The sequence below is a fragment of the Cebus imitator genome, unplaced genomic scaffold (assembly GCF_001604975.1).
Source record: "Cebus imitator isolate Cc_AM_T3 unplaced genomic scaffold, Cebus_imitator-1.0 Scaffold21, whole genome shotgun sequence".
Lineage (NCBI taxonomy): Eukaryota > Metazoa > Chordata > Mammalia > Primates > Cebidae > Cebus > Cebus imitator.
The window spans coordinates 7,754,910-7,781,835 of NW_016107336.1; the positions used below are offsets into that span (position 1 = coordinate 7,754,910).

The window sequence follows — 26,926 nt, forward strand, 5'->3', positions numbered from 1 at the left end:
AAAAAAAAAAAAAAAAAAAAAAAAAAAGCTAAAACTCAGAAACGAAGCAAAAATAAAAAAGGAAACGAAACAAAACAATAATATTAAAAATATCAATAACACTACAATGCTGGAAAGGAAAAGGAAGCAAGCCTTCAGATAAACAGAAATTCAGAAAATTCCACGACATGAATAACTGCAACTTAGTTTCATCCAAGTTAGGGCATGCTTTGCTTCTGTTTTTGAAAAGGAAACAAAAAACAAAAAACTTTATCCAGACTTAACCTTGATTTCCCAGATACAAGTTTGGTCTTCTTTCTTTGACACAATAATTTTCTGACGCATATCTTTACATTCAACCCATAAAAATGGACTATCCTGTTAATCAACATGAGGGGAAAAAAAACACAGCCATTAAGGCCATCTTCCTGCATGTTAGCTGACTACGAAGGAATCATGAAAACTGATCTTTGACAGAAAAATTCCAGTTACAGGAAATTCCAGTTACAGTTGTTTAGTTATTCCAAATAACTGAACAACTATAATAGTGTTATGATGTACTTCAGGCCAAGGTATCAGCTGCAGACTCCTCAGAAAAAGAAAAAGGCATGCATTAGCCAGGCTAATAAAAATTACCACAAAGAAATATGCTAGAGCAGAGAGAGGAATCAATAGGAAATGCTGGATAAGGAACGTGTAACCAACGCTCTCCCAACGGCACGTACTAGAACAAATGGGTTTTTGTTCTCTTCAACTTTTTAGACACCAGGCCACTAAATGAGTCCGCTGGAATAGGCACGCAGAAGAGCTCCGTGCTGTGTGGTTGGCCAAGTGGATGAGAAGGCTCATTGTTAAGGTATTAGTAATAGGGTGGAACTCAGATACACAAGAATCCCAAAAGCAAAGTACATTCCACAGACGCATGATCCTATTTCAGCCAAAGTCCACATGCTGAGGTTAATGAATTGGGAGGGCAATGCATAAATCAAGACATCTGTCAGCACTTACGAATAATCACAGGGCCAAGGAACCCCCTCATCCATCCCCTAAACACTCAGACAGAGAAAGGACAGCCCAGACAAGGAAAGTCATTCCTAGAGACAAGCCTAGAGGTGGCAAGAGTTGGCAAGGTTGTCTAAAGAGAAAGCTCTAAACATATAGCTCTGGAATAGTTAGGGTTTTGGAAGAGGAAAAACCACCAAACACAACCCACGCACAGAAAGATATTCTGCCCGGAGGAGGACTACGACATCACTCATTAAAACACAGGCCTTGCCAGGTGTGGTGGCTCATGCCTGTAATCCTCACACTTCGGGAGGCTAAGGCTGGCGGATCACTTAAGGTCAGGGGTTCGACACCAGCCTGGCCAACATAGTGAAACCTTGTCTCTACTAAAAATACAAAAAATTGGTCAGGCGTGGTGGTGGGCGCCTGTCATCCCAGCTCTTTGGGAGGCTGTGGCAGGAGAATCGCTTGAACCCGGGAGGAGGAGGTTGCAGTGAGCTGAGATCACGCCACTATGCTCCACCCTGAGTGACAGAGCAAGACTCCATTTCAAAAAAAACAACACAGGGCCTCTTCTTTGCAAAGGCCATGGAGAGAGAGTATGGGGGGGAGGAAAATGATTATCTTGCAGTGGACCCAGCTGGTACTAGTTCACTCTGAGGCAAAGTCCTCAGTAATCTTATCTATAAAATGAGGGGTATGAGATCTCCAAGTTCTTTCCAGAGAAGTTAAAAGAAAACACTCTTTGGAGTCCAACAATTCCCTGCTCCACAATTTATTGACCGTGCAGTTTACGTCACTCTAGGCCTCAACGTCTTCATCTGTAAAACTGGGGTTCTACCTGGATCAATCAGGGTTAGATCTGACTGAGACTCCGAGCTTACAAAAGAAGTTTATTCCTCTCCCTCCCCCAGGGAAAATTCCAGAGGTTGCAGCCAGGATTTATGAGGTGGCTTTAATCCACAAAGTCCTCTGAGGTCAGAAAGTCACCTCAAGGTTCAAGATGGCTGCTGGAATTCCAGCCATCATTTCTGTATTCTAGTTTTGGCCAGCATGTCTACATTCCAACAGGAAAGGAAAAGGTAAGAAGGGTCCAAAGGAGGTTCCAGGAAATTACTAGGTGACAACTCTGCTTATATCCAGATTCTAATCTCATCACCATCCTAGGTGCAAGGAGGAAGAGGGATGAAAATACAGTTTTAGTTTGGACAGCCATGTCTTCAGCTACAAACTGGTGTCTATAGCTACAGGAAAGGGACAGAATGGATAGCTTTGCAACACCCACCCTATCTCATTTTAAAGATTAAATTGGACAATACATGTAAAGTGTCTGATGCTTTGTGGACCCACAAATACACAGGGCCGGCATTCCCCTTGTGGTAACACAGACCTTTTGTGATCTGTGATCTCAGTGGCCGAAGGGGTCCTTCAGAAAGTAGTCCCTTTTTTAGCCGAGTCTGCCATTTCCAGTCTCATCTCTGACCACACTCCACATACGACTAGCATTCCAGCCCTACTAGACCCATCTCCTTTCACACCTCCAAACCTCTGTGCCCACAGGGGCTTCTACCAGATACGCCCTGCTCTGAAGCCCCTGTCTGCAGGATGAACTCCTCTCTTCAACATTCTAGAAGGTCTGCCCACACCTGCCACTTCTGCCCTTTATGCCCAGACGGAGCTGGCGCTCCCACTCCCAGGTGCTTCCTACAGAGGAGCACTCACCAGCTGCACTGCTGCCTCTAATGAGTGCTGGCTGGCTTGTTTTCTCTCTCTTTTTTTGTCACCCAGGCTGGAGTGCAGTGGCACGGTCTCGGCTCACTGCGTCCTCCACCTTCTGGGTTCAAGTGACTGTCCTGTCTCAGCCTCCCGAGGAGCTGGGATTACAGGCACGCACCACCATGCCTGGCTAATTTTTGTATTTTTAGTAGAGAGAGGGTTTCACCATATTTGCCAGGCTGGTCTCAAACTCCTGACCTCAGGTGATCCACCCACCTTGGCCTCCCAAAGTGCTGGGATTAAGGCGTGAGCCACCATGCACAGTCCTAATGAGTGCTTTATGTACCACCCATTGTCCTAAACCCTTTCCACACAGCTTCTCAGCTGATCCCCAAAACTCTTTGACATAGACATCACATTATCCCCATTTTACAGATCAAGAAACTGCAACAGAGGTCAAATAGCTTGTCCAAGTAGAGCTGGAATGTAAAAACAGGCTAATGGACCTCAGAATCTACACTCTTAGCTACGACACTGGGCTGCCTCAACTACTTGCATAAGAAATTTACACGTAATTATAGGGAAGGGATGATCGAACTACATACATCTCACAGGCTAAAATCAGCCCACCACCAGCTTTTATAAATAAAGTTTTATTAGAACACAGACACATCCACTTGTTTACAAAGGAGCATTGGGTAGTTGCCATGGAGACGTATAGCCACAAAGTCTAAGCTATCTGGCCCTTTACAGAAAAGTCTGCTCCCCGCTGCTATGGAATGTCAGCTTCTTAAGGCCGGGCCTGTGCTTCTTCCCTCCCGTCTCCCGCTTCTCACATGGCATTTGGCATATACACAAAAAAAGCTCAAAAGTATTTGGGGTATAAAAATTCCACCAGGCCTAATTACAATCAAAGAGGAGTGTGTCTTGGGGATGGTGCTGCCAGCTCACTCAGGGCTTAGAAAGTTTCCACAGTGGCTCATGCCTATAATCCCAGCACTTTGGGAGGCCAACGTGTGTGGATCACCTGAGGTCTGAAGTTCAAGACCACCCTGGCCAACATGGTAAAACCCATCTCTACTAAAAGTACAAAAACTAGCCAGGCATGGTGGCAGGTGCCTGTAATCCCAGCTCCTCAGGAGGCTGTGGCAGGAGAATCACTTGAACCCAGGAGGCGGAGGTTGCAGTGAGTGGAGACCACGCCACTGTATTCTAGCCTGGGCGACAGAGCGAGACTCTGTCTCAAAAAAAAAGAGAGAGAAAAGAAAAAAGAAAGTTTCCCAACTCTGTCCAGACTCTAGTTAACAAGCAGAAGGCCCACACAGCTCTGATGTGAGCTGAGTGAGGGTTGTTTGCATCAGTCACCTGATTCACTCAATTGCCCTGAACCCAGGGCCTGAGCAGAGCCCCCAGTTCCACCCACACATAAGGAGAATCTAAACCCCACCACTATCCAAAAAGCGTCCAATCCCACCAGCCCACCGCGGCCATAGCAGCCTGCTCAGGACACAAGGCTGGCCATGCAGGTAAACACTGAAAACATCCTGGAAAAGACTTACTAAAAGCTGATATTGGTTGCCTTTCAACTTTGTATTTTCATCAATATATTTACAGAAAGGGACTAAACCACACGAAAACATAAACAGTCCCCTAAAAACGACAACACAAAAAGATTATTCATAGTGCAAATGCCTTCTCTGACCTTCAAGGAACAGACTTGCAACAAAAGACCATATATAATGTTTCCTAATTTTATCATGACTATTGATATCATTGTATGAGGCACCAATAAAGCACTTTCTTCTTTCTGGGCTGTGACCATATTCAATCCAGTGTAGATTAACAAAATTCAAATTTGGGATGGTTTTCTTTTTAATTCTGTCTTGGCCCGGCCCCAAATCGCATCAGTGGGAGCCGGGCAGAACTGCAAAAAGCTTCCCACGTTTCCGGCACAATCATTTCAACCGTTCTTCAGGACGGAAAGGCCCATGTGGCTTCTTTCTGCCCCAATCCTCAGACAACTGTCCTGAGCAGCCTCTGAGGCACCACAGCAAACGCAGACCGCCACTGGGCAGATCAAATTGCTTAACTCAACCGGGTCCTCATGCAATGAGACAGGGACTAGGACACTTGCAGATTTGCCAAGGCTGGGCTTCAGTGACCACCAACACACCTCCAGGTTCCAGAAAGCTCCCCACTAGTCTGTGTAAAATACAAGACTCTGAGTCACAAACTTCTGCTGAAGACCTACTGTGCACCAAACACCATTGTGGGACTGGTGCCTGTGGTGCCCTCACAACACGTCAAGGTTAGCATCATTTTACAGATGGAGAGACCAAGGCCCAAAGAGTTAAATAGCTTGCCCAAGGTCACGTGGCCAAAAGGAGGCAACGCTGGAAAGATAAGAAGGTCTACACAGCTTCTCCCTAGACTGCCCCTCTCAGAAGCAACGCCACGCGTGTGGGGAAGAGGCAGCCCTGTTTTCCAGAAGCTCTCCAGGTGGCAACACGAAAGTGGCTAGGATGGAGAGCCATCTGTTCATTTGTACACCACTGGTGGCAGCGTGAAATTGTTCCACTACTTTGGCAAACAGTTTAGCACCTTCTAAATAGGATGGATACACCAGCAATTCTAATGCTAGCTACTTACCCAAAAGAAATAAAAGCATGTGACCACAAAAAGACGTCCACACAAATAGCAGCTTTATTTGTAATAGTCAAAAACTGGAAACAACCCAAATGTCCACCTGCAGGTAAGGGATAAACTGTGGTATATCCACAGGACGTAATACCACTCAACAACAAAAAGAAATGAATTCTAAACTGCAGATAGGCACAAGTGCATGGATGAACCTCATAACATTATGCCGAGCTGAACAAACCAGATTCCAAAACAAATATCCTGCATGGTTCCGTTTATATGAAACCCAAGAACAGACCAAACGAATTGGTGGTGATAGAAATCAGAAAGGAATTGTGGCGAGGCTCGATGGGTCACATCTGTAATCCCAGCACTTTGGGAGGCCGAAGTGGGTGGATCACCTGAGGTCAGGAGTTCGAGACCAGCCTAACCAACATGGTGAAACCCCATCTCTACTAAAATACGAAAACAATTAGCTGGGCATTGTGGTAGGCGCCTATAATCTCAGCTACTCGAGAGTCTGAGGCAGGAGAACTGCCTGAACCCAGGAGGCAGAGGTTCCAGTGAGTTGAGATCATGCCATTGCACTCCAGCAAAACTCCATCAAAAAAAAAAAGCAAAACTCTGTCAAAAAAAAGAGTAAAACTCCATCAAAAAAAAGGAAAGGAAGGGAAAAGAAAAGGAAAGGAAAAAGGGAAGGGAAGGACAAAGAGGGAAGGAAAGGGGGAGAAAAAGGGAAGAGAAGAGGGAAGGGAAGAGGGAAGGGAAGGGGGAAGGGAAAGGATTGCAGTTGAAAGGGAACTGACTGGTATGAAGCACAAGGAAACTTCCTGGTGGGGGTCAAAGGAGGGGCATGGGATGTTCCATATCTTTTGGAGTATAGTTATATGGTATAAACAGTTGTGAAACCCATCATACCGAACACCAAAGACCTGTGCGTTCATTGTTTGTTAATCATACCTTTAAAAAAACAAATCTTCAGACTAATGAGTCATTCTGGTAATAAAATGGAAACCACAGATTATTACATGTATATTTCCAAAATTGATTGCTCAAGAAAATTTAAAGAAACCCCAAAGAAACTCTGATTTGCCTATTAAAGGAAATTAGGTTTACTCACAGGCATCAGAATCAATGTCCTTCACAATATTACTTGCCTTGCATTTGCCCACGTGGTCTATCTAGTAGACTGAGATGAATGAGTCCACCCACCAACCCTTCCCAGCAAGCCGAATTACAGTCATGATAGCAACTGGGCTCTATCATCAAACAGACAGACGCCTACTGCCATAGTAACCACCGAAGGGTGGGAAACGTGGCCAGGGGAGGAAAGGCAGATCTTAAGACCTATCTTAGAACTATGTGTGGGAGTCTGAATAATGACCTCTCCCCACATCCCACCCACTCCCGCATCCACAGAATAACCACATCCTAATCTCTGGAACCTATGAATGTTGCCTTATATGGCAAACACTTGGACCTGTGGCCAATGTGATTAAATTAAAGTTCTTGAGATGGGAGGGTGGTCCTGGATGATCTGGCAATCACAGGAGTTCTAAGGGGAAGGTAGAGAGAGGGAGATGTGACACACACAGAGAGGATGAAGATGTGAAGACAGGCAAAGTTTGGAGGGATGCGTTATCAGCCAGGGAAAGCCAGGAGCCACCAGAAGCTGGAAGAAGCAAGAAGCAGATTTTCCCTCAGTGTCCCAGAGAGAGCACCAACATCTTGTCCCACCAACACCTTGATCTGGACCCAGTGAAACTGATTTGAGACTTTTGGCCTCCAGAACCTTAAGACAATAAACTTGTGTTGTTTTAAGACACAAAGTCTGTGGTGACTTGTTTTAACAGCCATAGGAAACTACCACGGGCTGGAAGCCCTAAATCCAGTACGACTTCCACCAGCAGTCCACGTTCTCCCAATAGTAACTCAAACTTCTAATAAATATTCAACTTTATAAAAGTCATTTTTTAGAAATAAAAATCAGACAAGGGCCTCATGACCAGAAGCAGGCAAAGATTTCCTAAACAGGAGTCAAAAAAAATCATAAAAAGAAAAAAAATTAAAAATGTGACCACATTAAAACTAACAATCATGGACCAGCAAGGTGGCTCATGCTTGTCATCCCAGCACTTTGGGGGGTAGAGGTGGGTGCATCACTTGAGGTCAGGAGTTCGAGATCAGCCTGGCCAACATGGCGAAACCCGATCTCTACTAAAAATACAAAAATTAGCCTGGCGTGGTGGTATCTGTAGTCCCAGTTACATGGGAGCCTGAAGGAGGAGAATCGCTTGAACCCAGTAGTCAGAGGTTGCAGCAAGTCAAGATGGTGCCATTGCACTCCCATCCTGGGCAAAAGAGGGAGACTCTAACTCAAAAAAATGTAAATAAATTAAATTAAATTAACAGTTCATGTTTATCAAGACATCAGAAGATGAAATAGCAAACCACAGAGAGAAACAAGTGTGAAATGGTTCAGCTGCTTTGGAAAACAATTTAGCACTTTCTACATAGGATGGATACACCAACAATTCTAATGCTAGATATTTACCCAAAAGAAATAAAAGCATGTGACTACACAAAGGCTTGCACACAATAGCAGCTTTATCTGTAATAGCCAAAAAACTGGAAACAACTCAAATGTCCTCCTATAGGTAATGGATAAACAAACTTCGGCACATCCACAGGACATAATACCTGCAGAATACACTGAGTCTCCGTATCTGCAGTGCCCAGGCGCATGCGTACAGGCAGCCAGCAAAGGACACATACCCAGAATATAAACATCTCTTAAAAGGAGAAAAAGGCAGACACCCAATAGATAAGTGGGCAAAGGACTTAAAGAGCAATTTGCAAAACATGACCTCCAAAGGGCCAATTAATACATGAAAACATGCTCAACCTCATTAGTCATCAGGGAAAGGCAAATTAGAATTGGATGGCATGAAATGAGGCGATATCAAGTGTGGATGAGAATGGGGTACACACAGAACTCTTTCTACACACTTTTGGTAGAAGTATTAATGAATACAACCAGTATGAAAAACTCTCTGCTAGTATCTAATACACGGGACATGAGCAAACTCCTAGGTGTATATCCACAGAAATGCATACATATGTTCTCCAAAACACACATACTAGAATGTTCACAGTATTTTGACCCTACAAATAGGGTCAAAAACTGAAAAGAACTTAAATATCAACCTATAATAGACACATATATTTAGTATATTCATACAATGGAATACCAAATAGCAATGAAAATAAACAGACCACAACTATACACAGAAACATGCGTGAGCCTCCCAGACATAATGTTAAGAGAAAGAAGCCGGACACACAGATCATGCATCATACAACACGCAGTTCAAACGGAGGCCAAACCACTCTACGGTGCTGAGGTCAGAACAGTGGTTACCTTACGCGGGGAGACACTATAAGAGAAGGGGCTGTGGGGGTCAGGGATGTTTTGGCAGCTGTCTCTTAATCTGGGTGTGTTCCATTTATGAAAATCATTGAACTGCGCATGTGTATGATTTGTGTACTTTTCTGAATGGAGATTAGACTTCAGATTTACCCTCGAAACCCAGAGTTAGATGACATGAAAAGGCATGAGCAGCTTTTCTTTTTCTCAAGAAGTTTTTCAAACTGCAAAACAGACCCAAGATCACCTTAGGAAAACAGAGAAGAGAAGATAATGGAAATCGCCCACAATCCCACCAAGCAAAGAAAACCATTTTGGTGTGAATCTCCTCAAATACACATACACTTTCAAAGGAGGGGGCGGGCAGATTCCACAGGGAATGTTAATACGAAGCAGGTGCTCAATAAATATGTTGAACCGTAAGTGAATAAGCAATATTAAACACTGTTTTGTAACCTAGGCAGCCATCACTTTTATAATTACTATCAATGAAACTATCTAGCGTCCCTAAAGGATTTTAGCACACAGCCTCAACACACTGGCAGACTAGACAGGAAGATACGCAGATACTTCCTATGTACATGCAGACAAGAATACAAAACCCAGGGCAGTGACTTTCAACCCTGGTATCACCAGTTCCCTCTAAAATTATAGGGCAACTAAAAAAAAAAAAAAAAAAAAAACACTTATTTTCATTCAAGGTGACTTTAAAAATTAATATGTACCCCAGTGATGCCTTAATTTGGGATAAGTGGGCCCAAAACGCTGGGGGCTAAACACTAAACACTCAAAGTACGTTGTTAATCCAGATCGAGTCAAAAGCAAGCCCTGGATATTTGGTCACTAACGGCCCCCAATGGGTAAGTTGTAGTGGGCCCTAAATCAGGGTGGCCATGTCACAAGAACAGTCACACTCCCTGACCCAGAACCAAAGACCGTTTGCAGAGGGCAGGACAGGTGATAAACACAGCAACACAAGGACAAGGTGACAAGCAGGTACAGAACCAAGACTTCCAGTATTAACAACAGCTAGCACTGGCTCAAACAGAACTAAGCCCTGGTTTCCTTCTCTGTCATTTATTCATTTTCTTATCCAGTCACTAATATTTGCTCTAACCTTACTGTATACTAGACCCTGTTGTCAACATTGGAGACACAGCAGTAACAAAGATGGACAAAATTATCTGTCCTCAGGGAGCTTATACTCTAGTGTGGTGAGACCCAAAAAAGTAAAATATAAAGCATGTCTGACATAGCAAGGTGTATGGAGAGAAATCAAATAGAAAAGGAAGCTAGGAATTACAGGCTGGGAAGGGGAGCCGTGAATGTTTGGTGCCAAGCTTTAAAAGGATTCCTTCAAAATGAAGTAATCATCTTCTCCCCAAAGAACTCTATGATAATTATGTTCATGTGGTCCCAGGGTAACCACCGCACTCAGAATAAAAACCAAGACTTTTATGGACCAGAAAGTGTCCACTTAAAAACAGACAAATTGAAGATCCAATAATAGCTACCGCTTCTTGATATCTTGCTATGTACTATTCTCTGTCACTTACACCGGTAATCTCATTTAATCTTCACGTTGAATTATCAAAAAGAGTAACATTTTCCACATTTAACAGAAGAGAAAACAGAGGCCCAGTGCAATTAAAGAGCTGGCCCACGGTCACACGTGTGCTAAGTGTTGATGTCAAGATTTGAATTCAAAGTCCACACTAGTCTTCCTCCCCAAATAAACGTCTACCTTAGAGGCAGGGTCTTGCTCTGTTGCCCAGGCTGGAGTGCAGTGGTGTGATCATGGCTCACTGCAGCCTTGACCCCTTGTGTTGAAGCAGTCCTTCCACCTCAGCCCCCTGAGCAGCAGTGACTACAGGCCCAAGCCACCATACCTGGCTAATTTTTATATTTTTATTTTGTGGAGACATGGTTTCACCATGGTTCCCTGGCTGGTGTCAACTCCTGGGCTCAAACGATCCTCCCACCTCAGCCTCCCAAAGTGCTCAGATTACAGGTGTTAGCCAACACACCCAGCAAGCGTCCACTTAAAAACAGACAGTCTTCCTTAATCCTAGCCAAGATCTGTCCCTGAGCATTTTATTGAGTTCTTACAACCCCACCAATCACCAAAAAAAGAAGTGGAGGTTGATTCCACATTTGCAGTGTCTTCTTTTCTCCAAATAAGAAAAAGAGAATGGCAACGGCGACCCTTAGATATTTAACAATTTCTGGGTCCAATTAGAAATTATTTCCTCAAATACTTGATATTATGAGCAAAATAGTTCCATTTTGGTTTGAGAGTAAAGTTAGCCTTAGGGCAAATGAGAGTTCATGCAGCCAGTTTCTTTTTTTTCTTTTTTGAGACGGAGTCTTGCTCTGTCACCAGGCTGGAATGCATTGGTACAATCTCAGCTCGCTGCAACCTTGGCCTCCTGGGTTCAAGCGATTCTTCCGCCTCAGCCTCCTGCATAGCTGGGACCACAGGTGCGTGCCACCACGCCCGGCTAATTTTTTTTTTTGTATTTTTAGTACAGACGGGGTTTCACCATGTTGGCCAAGATGGTCTCGATCTCTTGACCTCGTGATCCGCCCGCCTCTGATTCCCAAAGTGCTGGGATTACAGGCGTGAGCCACCACACCCGACCCATACAGCCAGTTTCTGACAAGGCAGAGTAGGCAACTCAAACTGAACACAGTCCATACAGAACTCTTGGCTGAGAGCCACCCTCCTCCCCACAAACACATTCCTCTCCTGTGATCCTCATCTCCACAAAGGACGTCTCAACCTCCCAGCATCTCAGGCCCACAAATCAAGAGTTATCCTTGCCCGTCTCGCACCGCCACATCAAATTCATCAGCAGTTTCCATCCGCTCCACACCAGATCTATATCCCTTCTCTCCAATTCTCTGCCAACCCCCAGTCCAAGCTGCCAGCATCTCTTTCCTGGACCATTCACATGGGCTCCTAACTGGTCTTCCAGCTTCATGCTTTGGCCCCTTGAAAATCTCATCCCTACACAGCAGCCAGAGTGACCTAATAAGTGTCACTTCCCTTCCTAAAATCCTTCTGGGCCACCAAAACCCAGTCTGAAATTGTCATCCTGGCCACCTAGGTGCTATGTCACCTCCCCAAGTTCTTGACGTTTACTCTTCCCTTGGTTCACGGTGTATGAGGGATAAGATGGGTTTGATAAGGATGGCCGCAGTGGCTCACACCTGTAATCCAGCAGTTTGGGAGGCTGAGGTGGGCAGATCACAAGGTCAAGAGATCGAGACCAACCTGGCCAATATGGTGAAACCCCATCTCTACTAAAAATACAAAAACTAGCCTGGCGTAGTAGCACGTGCCTCTAGTCCCAGCTGCTCAGGTGGCTGAGGGAGGAGAATTGCCTGAAGCAGGGAGGTGGGGAGTTGCAGTGAGCTGAGATCGCGCCATTGCATTCCAGCCTGGTGACAGAGCAAGACTCTGGCTCTAAATTAAAATGTGAATAGCAATAAAAGACACTAGACTCACTTAAAGTTATTCCTGCAAATACTTCCCTTTATCTCATCACCTTTTTTTAATCTTCACAGCACTTGCCACTTTATGGATTCATGGTAATGCCATCCTGTAAATTTATACAACGTTATTATGCCTGAAATATTTTCTTTAAATATCTATAATAATGAATTACAGAAAGCGTTAATGTATGTTTTCCCCATATTCTAAGTATTTCACATTCTCATCCAGTCAGTGCGAGTCAAATGTCCTGAACTTACTCTCCCGAGTTGAGCATGTTCCCATCATGCAGTTTTCTTTCCTGTGACCTCTCTTTCGTCATTTATTTCGTGTTCTGGCCCAAACTGCCTTCCTAAGGGCTTGAGGATGAGGCTACAAATAAAGGCAGAATAGGATGCCAAATGTTAAAATATAAGTTTTACAGCAACTTGAGGACAGGGAAGAGGACACCAGGGTACAAACGGTTAGTGGGTGATTGATGTTAAGTCCTGGGAGCTGGTGAAGAGCATTACAATTGCACAGCAGCCTGAGAGGTCAAACCAAGAACTTGGTAGCTATAGATTTGTCATTAACTGTGGGCACTTTGAAAAGAACTGCCAAAGGAAGATGCCATGAGGCCCATAAGGAAAGGCAGCATGAATCAGCTGGTTACTTGTCACTAAGGCATTTCCCTGGACCAGGAGAAGGTGGTAGCTCCAGCTCCTGGAACAGTGCCTGGCACATAGTAGGTGCTCAATAAAACAATCTCTGAATAGATAATTGAACAATTGAATACATTTTCAAAGTTTCTGTTTTTATCCACCTCTCTCTTCCTTTTCACTAATCCAGCTCTCCCTTCATAAGACCCTTCGAGAAGGGAGAATTTTGTAATCACAGAGTCATCGTAAATCTTCTCCAAACCACTAATGGACCCTCAGCCATCGTTCAGAGAACACAATGCAGGAAATAGAAACACTGACACTGAGATGTTAACAATTATAGACAATGCTTATGGAGTCAGTGGTAGACTTGGAAAACGGTGAGTACAATGTGGTAAGAACAAACATTGGCAGACAGCTACAAATCGCAGTAAACAAACTCAATAAAGATGAGACATCACTTAAGCATGCTCAGAAGTGTACATAATACCACATTTCACCCAGGTAGCCTGCAATCGCGTAGGTATTATTGTCATTAAGTGTGCCTCTTCTCAACCTTGCCTCCAATCTAAACACCAAAATGGGTTTAAAATAATGCAAAAGAAAGTTACTCCAGTGCCTCCTAAGTCCACTCTAAAGAACAAATCCTTTAATACACATTGCAGGTAAAATAATTGTTCCCCAGCAAGTAAATAATAAAATCACCGAAATCCAGGGTAAAAGCTCTGTTGGCCTCATAAGCTACTTGAAATAAAGGGTATTAAAAGTGATTGCTCAACACACCAACAAAATGCTGTCACTGACAAGATCCCTTGAGTTGCCATTAATCAGACACAATTAGCAAGAACTGAAATCAGATTTAGGCATCTCCTATCTCCCACTGCCTAGGCACTCTACCTATTGTTCTTCAGCTTTCACGAACTGAAGGGGGAAAGGAAGGGACAACAGCAGGCACCAGGACTATTTTGAGAAATAAAAGGATTCAAAAGTTAAGTGCAACTTCTACTAACATAGTAACACAACTCCCAGGAAGCCCAGGTGACTCAGAAAGTCCTGTATGTAGAATATCAATACAGAAACAACTGTTTCCATACTTCAAAAGTCCTCTTCCTTCAACTTCAGTTTCATGTAAATAACTGCCTGATATGTTTCAGATGGAAGCAAATCTGAACATTTCCCAACAATCTACAGGAAGAAATAACTAAGTAAGATAGTCCATGCAGCAGAGATAAGCAACTTTCCAGGGTATGATTTAAATCTCACAAACATCCTTAAAAGCCCCAAGCCTATTAAAATCTGGGAACTATTAAATAGGCAGAACAAAATATCCCACCAACCACCTCTCCAAAAAGCATTGTTCTCCTCTCACGGGACATTTGTATTTCCATCTGGCTTGCTTTTGAAAAACAATTTGAAAAAAAAAAACAAACAGTAAACAGCAGTGCCACATCTATCCCTGTCTTCCTCACGATGGCAGATCTCACACACACTACCACCATTCCAAACCATTCCAAGTCTCCTGAGCCCTTTCCTCGCCAGCCCCATCCTTCTGCGCGTGTATAACTAGGCTTCTCAACTGTGAGGGGGAAGTGAGCAGGAAACTGCAAAAGGGACCTGAAGAGGAAATAATGATAATAATGTAAATTGCTATTAATATTAAAAGGGAGGAGGGGTTTTTTTTGAGTTGGAGTCTCGCACTGTCGCCTGGGCTGCTGCAACGTCCACCTCCCAGGTTCAAGCGATTCTTCTGCCTCAGCCTCCGAGTAGCTGGGATTACAGGCGCCCGTCACCACGCCCGGCTAATTTTTGGTATTCTTAGCAGAGATGGGGGGTTTCACTATTTTGGCAGGGCTGGTCTCGAACTCCTGACCTCGTGATCCGCCCGCCTGGGCCTCCCAAAGTGCTGGGATTACAGGCGTGAGCCACTGCGCCCAGCCTGTTTCTCTTTTTAAACAAAACTTCCATTACAGAGATCGGAGGTTGCAAGGCACAAATTGGAGCAGGGGTATATGTAAGGTCCCAGGATGACAAGTGGCAGGTTTTTGTTGATGGTGGTGGTGTTTGGAAGCACCAAACTTTAAAATGAACTGTGTTACGCAGAGAATTGCTGTAATCGAAGCAGACGTGCTAACGCTTTTTCACCCAGGCACAAAGCACACCCCTTCTGCCTCCCTTTCCCAGTCATTCTTCAGAGGTGTGGGAAACCGCGGGCAACCAGAGCACCGGGACCAGCGCGCTCCTCCTGCCACTCCAGGCTCTGCAGGTGCCAGCACAGAAGAAAATCAGGGCTCTCACCTCCCTCCCCGCCACTGCGGTGTGGTCCTGGGAAGGGGCCACGGCGCGCCCCATCCTGGGCACCCCACCTGGAGGGGAGCAGGGACGCAGGAAGGGCACCGTGTGGAGGCATCACCAGTTTCGCTGAAGGCACAATCGCGCACGCACACACACACGCGCGCGCGCACACGCACACACACACACACACACACATACACACACACACACACACACACACACACACACACACACACACACACAGAGCGGCGCGCGAGGCGGGGCGCGCAGTGGCGCGGGCGGCTGGCGCGTTACCTGTTCTGCCAGCCCTGGAGGAGGTTGGTGTATTTGCTGAGCACGCCCTCGAGCGCCGGCTCCCTCCTGCGGCCGCCTCCCCCGGACGGGCTAGCGGCCACCGAGCCCGGGCTGCTGCGGCTGCCCCCGCCACCAAGCCCGGCCGCCGCCGACCGGCTGGAGACCCCCCGGCCCGCTAGAGAGCAGGAGGGCGAGGAGCCCGCCGAGGTGGCACGGCTGCTGCTGCGGCTGCTGCTGTTGCTGCCCCCGCCGCCGTCTGCGCCCTGGGCCGCCCTCTCCATGATCCGTGCGCGCCCGGGACGCGGGTGCCCGCCGCGGTGGCGGCCCCGGCACGGCAGCGGCTGCGGCGGCGGCGGCGGCGGCTGCTACAGCTCCGGGCGCCCGGGCCGCGCGTGGCTGCTCCAAATCCCCGGGAAATGCCTGACTCATACAGGAGGAAGAGGAGGAGGAGGCGAAGGAGAGCTGGGAAGGAAGCCAACGGGGCTGGATGCAGCTGCAACTGCCCCTCCTCCCGCCGCGGCCAGGGCCGGCCCCTCCCTCCGCACGAGTTTCCCGGGCAAGTTCAGAGCCGGTGGCAGGCTAGGCGAGCCCTCTTCGGGTTCCTCCTCCTCTTCCTCCTTGTCCCCGCGGCGTCTCAGGCCCTGGGGACACTCTAGGAGGCCGATCTACAAGGTGGGCACGCCCTAAATCCACGCCGAGTCACCCTCGCATTCCTTCTGCCACCCTCTCTAGGATCCGAAGGGGCGAAAGGGAATCTCTGCTCGTCACTCCCCACCCCCTATCCACCTCGGGACCTGGAGGGAGGGGCGGCCCCTCCCACCCCCGGATATGGACCCGCCCGGCCTGACTGGCTCACACGCGCACTCCCTCTCTCGGTCTTCCGCACACGATCGTGGGCCAGACGCTCCTACACAGTAACCTGGAAACTATCACTGGCGAAGCAAAGTCACAGGACAGGGAGGACCTCCGCGTCGTCTGGCGGAGGAGGGAAGTGGCAGGTGATCCTCACAGGTAAGCTCGCCGGGCATTTTCATGCAGCGGGGTTATGATAAATGCTTAACAGACACGGCTGGGCTGGGGTGAGGCGCGCGAACTCTCAGGTTTGTGTGACCGCCTCCTTAAATTGAGTGTCCTAGGTAACTCACTGGCCTGAGCCTAATCCCCTGCCCTGAATGACACGCATAAACCTGACAAGTCAAAATCTACCCATTGTTATCACACCGCACATGCACCTGGGAGCAGAAGCTCTGAAACCGGGAAAACTGTGCTGGAGGCAAGGGAGATTAACAGATATTTACAAACACTGAAGGATTCTCTGTGTTGGCTGTAATTTCTGTGCCCCTCTTCCCACCTAAAGATACTCTTTCCACCCCACTAATAATTTTTGTTAATATAGATATGCATTGCAATCTGAAATATCAAAAATTACCTAGGAAAAAGCTTTGAGGAGCTCAGACTCCCTCTCACACAGACAAAGCAAAAGGTGGTAGATGATAGGTGATCCCAGTCCAAACGATCCACAAACCCATGAAGCAGATAAATACTTCAACAGTTAAAAAAATTCCTGAATGAAAGAATCAGCTCCCACGGGGGCAGTTCCCCGCGCTTGACCCCTTTCTAGCTTCACATCCTTCCAGGAATATTTCACAGGTGGTTTAGCTCTAGAGATTTTCACGGAGAAGCTTCTGGAGCTGAAGAGAAATGGTTGTGTCCCCAAGTAAATTACAATTCTAGGTGCCTACACCGTGTTGAAGAAAAAATCTGAAGACAGATTGCATGGAATCTGAAGCCATTCACAACTGAATTCCAATCTGTGACCTTGATCAAATTACCTTCTTTAGCTTAGTTTTCTCACCTGCAACATGGGACAAATGATACAGATTGTGATAAACTGCAAGAATGTTCATTTGTTCAAAATATTTACTGCTGCTTCCTATAGAAGGAGTATCCTTCCTCCACATGGACCTCAGGCTTGGCCACAGAATTGCTTTGAGCAATGGAATGTGAACAGAAGTAATGAATGCCCCTCCCAAACATAAGCTTTAAGAGCTGTCATATGGTCCCACCATCTTTCTCTTTTCTTTATACCAGGAGAACAGCATGTCCCAGATGAGGGCTCTTCTTAAGCTTGTGTCCTGGAGTGAGAAGGCATGGAATACATGGCCTAAGCCAGTTAGTGTTGGCCATGTAACATGCACAGAATGTTTGTTCAAAGCCATTGAGATTTTTTTTTTTTTTTTTTTTTTGAGACAGAGTGTTGCTCTTTTCCCAGGCTGGAGTGCAATGGCACATCTTGGCTCACCACAACCTCTGCCTTCCGGGTTCAAGCAATTCTCCTGCCTCAGTGTCCCGAGTAGCTGGGATTACAGGCATGCACCACCACACCTGGCTAATTGTGTATTTTTAGTAGAGACAGGGTTTCTCCATGTTCGTGAGGCTGGTCTCGAACTCCCAACCTTAGGTGATCTGCCGACCCCAGCCTCCCAAAGTGCTGGGATTACAGGCATGCGCCACCACGTCTGGCCTAACATTATTTTTTTACCACACCATACCTTTGCCTAAGCTAACTGATATACCGATGATATATGAGTGTTCATTGAGTCCTGCATTGACATACAGACTGAGAAGGTAGGAAGGTAGGTGCATACCGAACTATAAATGTCAGTCATCATGTGCCAAAACAACATGACTTTTTATTGGAGACTGCCACCCTAAACTCCTGCTAAAAGAGAAGTGTCATCATTTTATTTTGTATTATCTAAACTATGCCACCATTATGCAGCCAACCTATAGCTGGGTGAGCTAGCACAACAAATTCTCACCTTGACTAAAAAATGAGACCCTTGAGACGGACCAGTTCAAGTGGAGGAAGGAATTAAGCTAAAAGGAATAGTCAAGGCCAGAATGGGGCAGGAGCAAGCCAGCCATACGGCATCAAAAATGTCCGAGGCACTAGCAAGAGGTGAGTGGGGCAGATGGGCTGAAAGTAGACACAATATCATGAAAGAGAGATGAAGCATGTGCTGTTCCCCCTGCGGGCAACACTATTTCCTGCTCTCTTCACCTGGTTTGTGTTTCTCACCCATGAAGTCATGAATTACAAGTCACTTCTTCCAGAAAGCTTTCCTTGACCTAGCCTAGTACAGCAAATGGGGAAAAGGTACCTGCAGAATTATCTTTGGAGAGGAAAACATCTTTATGTTTGAAAAACAATTTGAAAAATACGTAATAAATTGGCCAAACGTATTTGAAATATGTTTGTAATGCCCAACAGGTTCATCTTGCTTGTTACCCAGAAAAGCCAATGCAGGTTTTTGCAGTAGAGGAAGAGTTTAACGATTGTAGGTCCAGCCAAGCTGGAGGGCAGCAGTTTATCATTACTCAAATCAATCTCCCTAAAAATTCAGAGCCTAAGTTTCTTTTTTTTTTTTCTAAAGGGAAAGGAAGCAAGATACAGTTGGAAGAGGGTGAAGCAGGTGCCTAAGGCTCTTTTAAGGATAGTTTGGTGGGCAGGGGGCTAAGGAATGGGGAATGCTGATAGGTTGGGTCAGGGATGAAATCATAGAGTCAAAGTTTGTCTTCCTGCACTGAGTCAGTTCCTGAGTATGGGCCACCAGACCTGATGAGCCAGTTTACTACACTGAGTGGTGGCAGCTGGTTCATCAGAACACAGGGTATGAAAAATACCTCAAACACAAATCTTAAGTTATACGATAGTGGTGTTATCTATAGGAGTGATCAGGGAGGTTAGAAATCTTCTGACCTCTAAAAAAAAATGGCAGGTTTTTAACTATGCCTTCATCTTAGCAAAGTTCAGACCCCTCTTAATCCTGTGACCTTTCACTAATTCTGCAAAGGTGATTTGGTATTCAAAGGAGGAGGGACTAGTTTCAGAAAGAGCTATTACAGTCCTTGCTTTAGGGTTAGACTATGAACTAAATTCCTCCCAAAGTTAGACTTGGCCTACACCCAGGAATGAACAAGGACAGCTTATAGTTAAGAAGCAAGATGGAGTCAGCTATATCAGATATTTTTTGTACTGTCATAATTTTGCAAAGGCAGTTATTTTTAAAGTATGTTTAAAAATATTGACTAGGCCGGGCATGTGGCTCATGCCTGCAGCCCCAGCACTTTGGGAGGACAAGATTGGTGGATCACTTGAGGTCAGGAGTTCAAGACCAGCCTGGCCAACATGGTGAAACCCCATCTCTACTAAAAATACAAAAATTAGCTGAGCATGGTCACACACACCTGTAGTCCCAGCTACTCTGGAGGCTGAGGCAGGAGAATTGCTTGAACCCAGAAGGCAAAGGTTGCAGTGAGCCAAGATCATGCCATGCACTCCAGCCTGGGCAAGAGAGCAAGACTCCATCTCAAAAAAAAAATTTTTTTTAATTGACTAAACATAAATGCCCAATATGAGGACCACTGCCTTAATTTACCCAGATTGTTTAAGTCATTTAGAAAAAAAAAATTTTAGAGATAGAGTTTCACTCTTGTTGCCCAGGCTGGAGTGCAGTGGCATGATCTCTGCTCACTGCAACCTCTGCCTCTTGGATTCAAGCAATTCTCCTGCCTCAGCTTCTCAAGTGACTAGGATTACAGGCGCCCACCACCACACCTGGCTAATTTTTTGTATTTTTAGTAGAGAGGAGGTTTCACCATGTTGGTCAGGCTGGTCTCGAACTCCTGACCTCAGGTGATCCACCTGCCTCAGCCTCCCAAAGTGCTGAGATTACAGGCATGTACCACCATTGTGCCCGGCTGAATTTTTTTTTTTTTTAAGACAGAGTTTTGCTCTTTGTTGCCCAGGCTGGAGTGCAATGGCGCGATCTCGGCTCACCACAACCTCTGTCTCCTGGGTTCAAGCAATTCTCTTGCCTCAGCCTCCTGAGTAGCTGGGATTACAGGCAATTGCCACCACACCTGGCTAATTTTTGTATTTTTGGTAGAGATGGGGTTTCTCCATGTTAGTCAGGCTGGTCTCGAACTCCTGACCTCAGGTGATCCGCCTGCCTCAGCCTCCCAAAGTGCTAGGATTACAGGCGTGAGCCACCGCGCCCAGCCTGAAAACATTTTTAAACATAAATAGAATGACTGGAAATCTAACAGCCATCACAGACCATGTAAAGATTTCAGGAATGAAGCGATGTTTGATTAGAGCAATAGGACAAACACATTACACCTCTTGAAATAACGGGCAGAATCAATAATTCCCAGTAGGGAGCTGAGTACCCCATCTTCATCTCCACATGGACCTGGAGAGCTGGTCTGGAGTTTCTAGTAGTTGCTTCTGAGACTCCCTCCTCTAGCTGGAAAGCCTTGGGAAGATGTTAGTGGACCAGCAAGTAAGTGAGTGGACATTGACTTCATCAGCCAGGTGATGGGAATGAAGCTTGGCCACGAGTACAGAGAAAATTATCACAACCAGATCACTCTCTGATATCAACTTGGTCTTATCTGTGTTAGAAACATCTGGTCTGATGTGTTGCACATCCCAAATAATAATAACAACAGCTAATATATATTGAGCACTAAGTATGTGCTAGACTTTGCTTTAAGTGTTTTCCCGCATACTAACTCTTTAAACCCTCACAACCACCACATGAGCAGATCTACAGTTCAATCTAAACTGAATTGAAGAGAGGTTCAGCAATAGGCCCCAAATTCTGGTGGAGCCAGGATTTGAACTTCGGCACTTTGGCTACTGAGCCTGAGTTCTTAGCCACTATATTATACCACTAGCTTCTTAATGAATCCAGTTTCATTTCCCCTACTTAATGAAACTACAGAAAGCACAGTTCAGTGCTTGGAATTCCATTTCCTGTTTTTTTTTACGCATTTAGGTATTGATCCTCCCATTACACTCTGAGAAGCAGCGCAGGTGCTCGGGCCCTTGGCACCCAGCCATAGGGCCTGAACACAGTCATACTTAATACATGTTTATTGTATGAAAAGTGAAGCCCAATTTTACTGAGGAAGAAACAAACTCAAAGAGGAGGAGCCAATACTGAACCAAGGCCTTCTGACTCCAAGTCCAGTATTCTTGCTGCTTGAACTTCAGCTGTGAAGTGTACATGCAACTTTACCATCCGATGGGAAGAAGAAAATACCAGAATTAAGGTATGGACAGCCCACTATCCAGTGAATAAATAGCTCCACTAAAAGTACCCTGAGAAGCCGGGCGTGGTGGGTCACACTTGTAATCCCAGCACTTTGGGAGGCTGAGGCGGGTGGATCACGAGGTCAGCGGTTCTAGCTCAGCCTGACCAATATGGTGAAACCCCATCTCTACTTAAAAAGACAAGATTAGCCGGGTGTGATGGCACGCACCTGTAATCCCAGCTACTTGGGAGGCTGAGGCAGGAGAATCGCTTGAACCCGAGAGGCGGAGGTTGTGGTGAGCCAAGAGCATGCGATTGCATTCTAACCTGCGTGACAGAACAAGACTCCATCTCAAAAAAAAAAAAAAAAGATTACCCGGAGAATTACATCCAAAGAAATCAAATAGCTGCAAGGGTTATATGCAGTTTAGCCATACGTACATTATTTTTCCAAAATGGAAATAATGTCATTATTTTATTATTTTATTAAATAGATGCTCACTTTCAAAGATTTGAGCACAAACTTATAAAGTCAAAACTGAAAGCCAGGTGCAGTCGCTCATGCCTATAATCCCAGCACTGTGGGAAGCTGAGATGGGAGGATCACACAGGAGCTCCAGACAAGCCTGGGCAACCTGGAGAGACCCCATCTCTAAACACATTTTAAAAATAAGCCAGGCACAGCACATGCACCTGTAGTCCCAGCTACTCGGGAGGCTGAGGCAGGAGGATTACTTGAGCCCAGAAAGTTGAGGCTGCAGTGAGCTATGATTGTGCTGCCACACTCCAGCCTGGGTGACAGAGTAAACCCTATCAAGACCCTGTCTCAAAAAAAAAAAAAGAAAGAAAGAAACTGAAAAATTATTTATAAACCACTGCTAACAATTTATAAATATATATGTGTATATATAATTATGTACTTTTGTATATGTGTGTCCATATATATGTATGTGTATGCACACACACACACACACACACATATATATATATATATATACACATACACATCTCCTTCCCTTCTTCCAGATACTTTTCAACAGGTTCATACTATAAAATATATAATAACTTTCTAATTTACCTCGTTCACTGAAGAATATAGTATAGGCAATTTCCTTTGGTGCTATATCATCATTTGTAACAGATTCAGAATATTCTGCTGTCTATCTGCATCCAAATTTAATCATTCCACTCTGATGAACATTCATATTTCAAGCTTTTGCTATTGTGAGAAATGTTCTTTAAATATCCTTATATGTTAGTTTAATTATTTCCTTAGAATACAATCCAATGACTAGGTCAGGCTGCATACACTTATACATGTGACTCCTGTACTGCAGAATGAACCCCCAGAAAGTCTGAATCAATGTTTACTATGCTGGTTCTGGCTAGCTCTAATGTGTCGGAGCACTGGCCGGATGGATGAGGCTGGCCTTGTTTGGGCTGAGCTCTCTCCTCCACAGGGTCTCTCATCCTCTAGCAGGCCAGCCCAGGCTTGTTCTCATGGCGTGGGGGGAATTCCAGAGGGAGGAAACAGGAAGGACCTCCTGAAGCCTAGCCTGGGAACTGGCACCATGTCATTTTGCTACATTTCAACTAACAGTGCTGGGAAACTGAAAGACCCATACCTCACAGTTTACACAAAAGTCACCTCCAAATGGATCAAAAACCAAAATAGGAAATGTAAAACCATCAGGCTTTCAGGGGAAAACATGGGAAAAAGACGTATAAACTTGGGTTAGGAGAATGTAGCAAATACACATTGCCTTTTGTGATAAGGGATGGACGATGAAGAGGGCAAAACCAAGGATTCAGAGAGAGGAGCCCAGAACCCCAGATGAGCATTCCCAGGCCTTGAGACCTAATCAAGGAACTTGCCACATTTGCCCGACTGGCTTTCAAAATGGCCTTGGACCACCAACCCTTTTGTGCCTCCTGTTCCCCCCTTTTGAACAAGAATATCTGAAGCAATTACCCTGTGTCTGCTTCACCATTGTGTTTCAAGTGTGAAGGGACAGATAACCAGTCTCTTTAGTTTCACAGATCAGAGGCACGGCACTCACGGAGCTAAACTTACTAACCTGAGGATCCTCTCCTACAAGACCCTACTTAGATGGTGAGATTGTGGACTTGAAGCTAGTGCTGTAATGGGATCAGCCACTGGAGGCCATTGAGAAGCAGGATGAGTATGTTCTACATGCAGGAGGAATATGAAAAAATTTGTGGCCAGAGGGTAGACTGTGATGATTTCAAAGATATGTCTATAGATTCCTCTCTTTTAGGGGGGAAGCTTAATTCCTCCCCTCTTGAGTGGGGGATGAGCTTAGTAACCCACTTCTAATGAATACAATATGGCAGAAGTCATGATATATCTTGTCCAAGATAAGGTTATAAACAGGGGAGTGCTCACTCTCTGTCTTTCTCTCATCAGTCAGTCTAGGAAAGCCAGCTGCCATGACATAAGAACACTCGGGCCACCAATGGACAGCCCATGTAGGAGGCATGAAGGCGTGCCAGTCACTCCGTCAGTCACCTTGTAAGCAGATTTTCCGAAACCTGCTAACAGCCATGTGAGTGACCTTGGAACTGGGCTATCACCAGTCAAGCCTTGAGATGATTGCAGCCATGACCCACAGCTTGACCACAACCCATGAGAGACTCTGAGCCAGGGATACCCAGCTGAAGTGCCTCCAGACTCCTGACCCACAGCCACTGTGAGATAATCAGTGTTTGTTGCCTTCAGGCACGAAGTTTGTGATCATTTGTTTCTCGGCAATAGATAACTAATACAGATGTCTACCCTGAAACTTGTCATTTTGTGATCCTTATGTTTTGGGATCCTTCCCACTACCAGTGACCAACTTTTCATATCCTGAAGATATGAAGCAGTGAAAATAAGAGAATTCAAGACAGGCAAACAAACAAATAAATAAATAAAAGATATGCCAGGCACAGTGGCTCATGCTTGTAATCCCAGCACTTTGGAAGCCTGAGGTGGGTGGATCACAATGTCAGAAGGTCGAAACCCCACCTCTATAAAAAATACAAAAATTAGCTAGGCTTAGTGGCACACACCTATAGTCCCAGCTTCTGGGGAGGCTGAGGCAGGAAAATCACTTGAACCAGGGAGGCAGAGGTTGCAGTGAGCCAAGATCACGCCACTACACTCCAGCCTAGGCAACAGAGTGAGACAGCCTCTCAAAAAAAAAAAAAAATACGTATATATGTGTGTGTGTGTGTGTGTGTGTGTGTGTGTGTGTGTGTGTGTAGGTGTGATGTGGACAAAAAGTATGGACACATGGAAATATGGAACAGAGTAAAAAATCTCAAAACAGTTTCACATTAATACAGTCAGTTGATTTTGACACTGCAAAGGTAATTCAGTGCAACTTTTTGCATTGGTTTCCTATTGCTGCTATAAAATATTACCATAAACATAGTGGTTATTGGCTGGGTGCGGTGGCTCACGCCTGTAATCCCAGCACTTTGGGAGACCGAGGTGGGCAGATCACGAGGTCAGGATGTCGAGACCATCGGGCAAACACAGTGAAACTTCATCTCTACTAAAAATACAAAACTTAGCCGGGCACAGTGACAAATGCCCCTAGTCTCAGCTACTTGGGAGGCTGAGGCAGAAGAATCACTTAAACCCCGGAGGTGAAGGCTGCAGTGAGCCAAGATCACACCATTGCACTCCAGCCTGGGTGACAGTGAGACTCCGTCTCAAAACAAAAACATAATGGTTATTATAAAACAATACAGCTTGGTTATTTTACAGTCCTGGCAGTCAGAAGCCCACAAATGGGTCTTAAATGGTAAAATCAAGGTAGCAGCAGAGCCATGTTGTTTCTGGAGGCTGTAGGGGAGAATTTATTCCTTGCCTTTTCCAGCACCTAGATGCTGCCCACGTTCCTTGGTTCCTGGATCTTGGTCGCTTTCAGCAAGAACATCGCTCCAGTCTCTGGTTCTGTCATTGCATCTCCTCCTCTGACTCTGACCCTCCTCTCTTTTTCACAGAAGGACCCTTGTGATTACATCAAGTACACCTAGATGATCTTTTCAACAGGTAGGGGAACTGGACATCTATCTGCAAAAAACAAACAAACCTTGGCCAGGCATGGTGACTCATGCCTGTAATCCCAGCACTTTGGGAGGCCAAGGTAGGAACATGACTTTAGGCCAGAATTTCAAGATCAGCCTGGGCTACATAGCAAGATAATGTCTGTCCAAAAAAATAAAAAAAATTTTTTTGACAGAGTGTCACTGTGTCACCCAAGCTGGAGTGCAGTGGCGTGATCTCAGTTCACTGCAACCTCCACCTCCCGGGTTCAAGCGATTCTCCTGCCTCAGCCTCCCGAGTAGCTGGGGACTACAGGTGCACACCACCACACCCAGCTAACTTTTTGTGTTTTAGTAGAGATGGGGTTTCACCATGTTGACTAGGATGGTCTTAATCTCTTGACCTCATGATCCACCTGCCTTGACCTCCCAAAATGCTGGGATTACAGGCATGAGCCACCGCACCTGGCCAGACCTTTTTAAATAAAAAATTAGCTGGGTGTAGATAGCACATGCCTGTAGTCCTAGTTACTCAAGAGGCTGAGACAGGAGTATCGCTTGAGCACAGAAGCTCAAGGCTGCAGTGAGCTGTGATCATGCCACTGCACTCTAGTCCGGGCAATAGAGTAAGACCCTGTCTCTAAAAACTAAGCAAACAAATACTTACTCTACAAAAGATATGGGTATGGGTAAGGAAATGAAAGGCAAGCCAAAGACTGGGGAATATATTTGCAAATCATCTGTTTGACAAAGGCCTTGTCTCCTGCGTATGCAAAGAACTCTCAAAATGCAGAAGTAAGAAAAACTTACATTTTTAAATCAAAAAATTTAAGCATTCACTTCACCAAGTAAGATATACAGATGTCCAAAAAAGCACATCGGGAGATGTTTAACATCACTAGTCATTAAGGCAATACAAATAAAACTACAATGGAATACTACTACATACCTATTAACATGACGACATACACACACACACACACACACACTGGAATACTACATACCTATTAACATGACGACATATACACACATACACACACACACACACACTGGAATACTACATACCTATTAACATGATGACATACACACACACACACACACACACACACTGGAATACTACACACCTATTAACATGACGACATACACATACACACACACACACACTGGAATACTACTACATACCTATTAACATGACGACATACACATACACACACACACACTGGAATACTACATACCTATTAACATGACATACACACACACACACACACACACACACACA

General features: G+C 45.3%; 1 protein-coding gene across 2 annotated transcripts in view; it reads right to left on the minus strand.

Moving 5' to 3' along the window:
* OSBPL10 (oxysterol binding protein like 10) overlaps window positions 1-16,148 on the minus strand; it is a 338,334-nt gene extending 322,186 nt beyond the window's left edge. For both annotated transcript variants that reach the window (XM_017521674.2, XM_017521675.2), the window contains exon 1: window positions 15,488-16,148. In XM_017521674.2, the coding sequence (XP_017377163.1) occupies window positions 15,488-15,768 (281 nt within the window). In that variant the 5' untranslated portion in view covers window positions 15,769-16,148. The remainder of the gene's footprint in view (window positions 1-15,487) is intronic.
* Window positions 16,149-26,926: the final 10,778 nt, after the last annotated feature.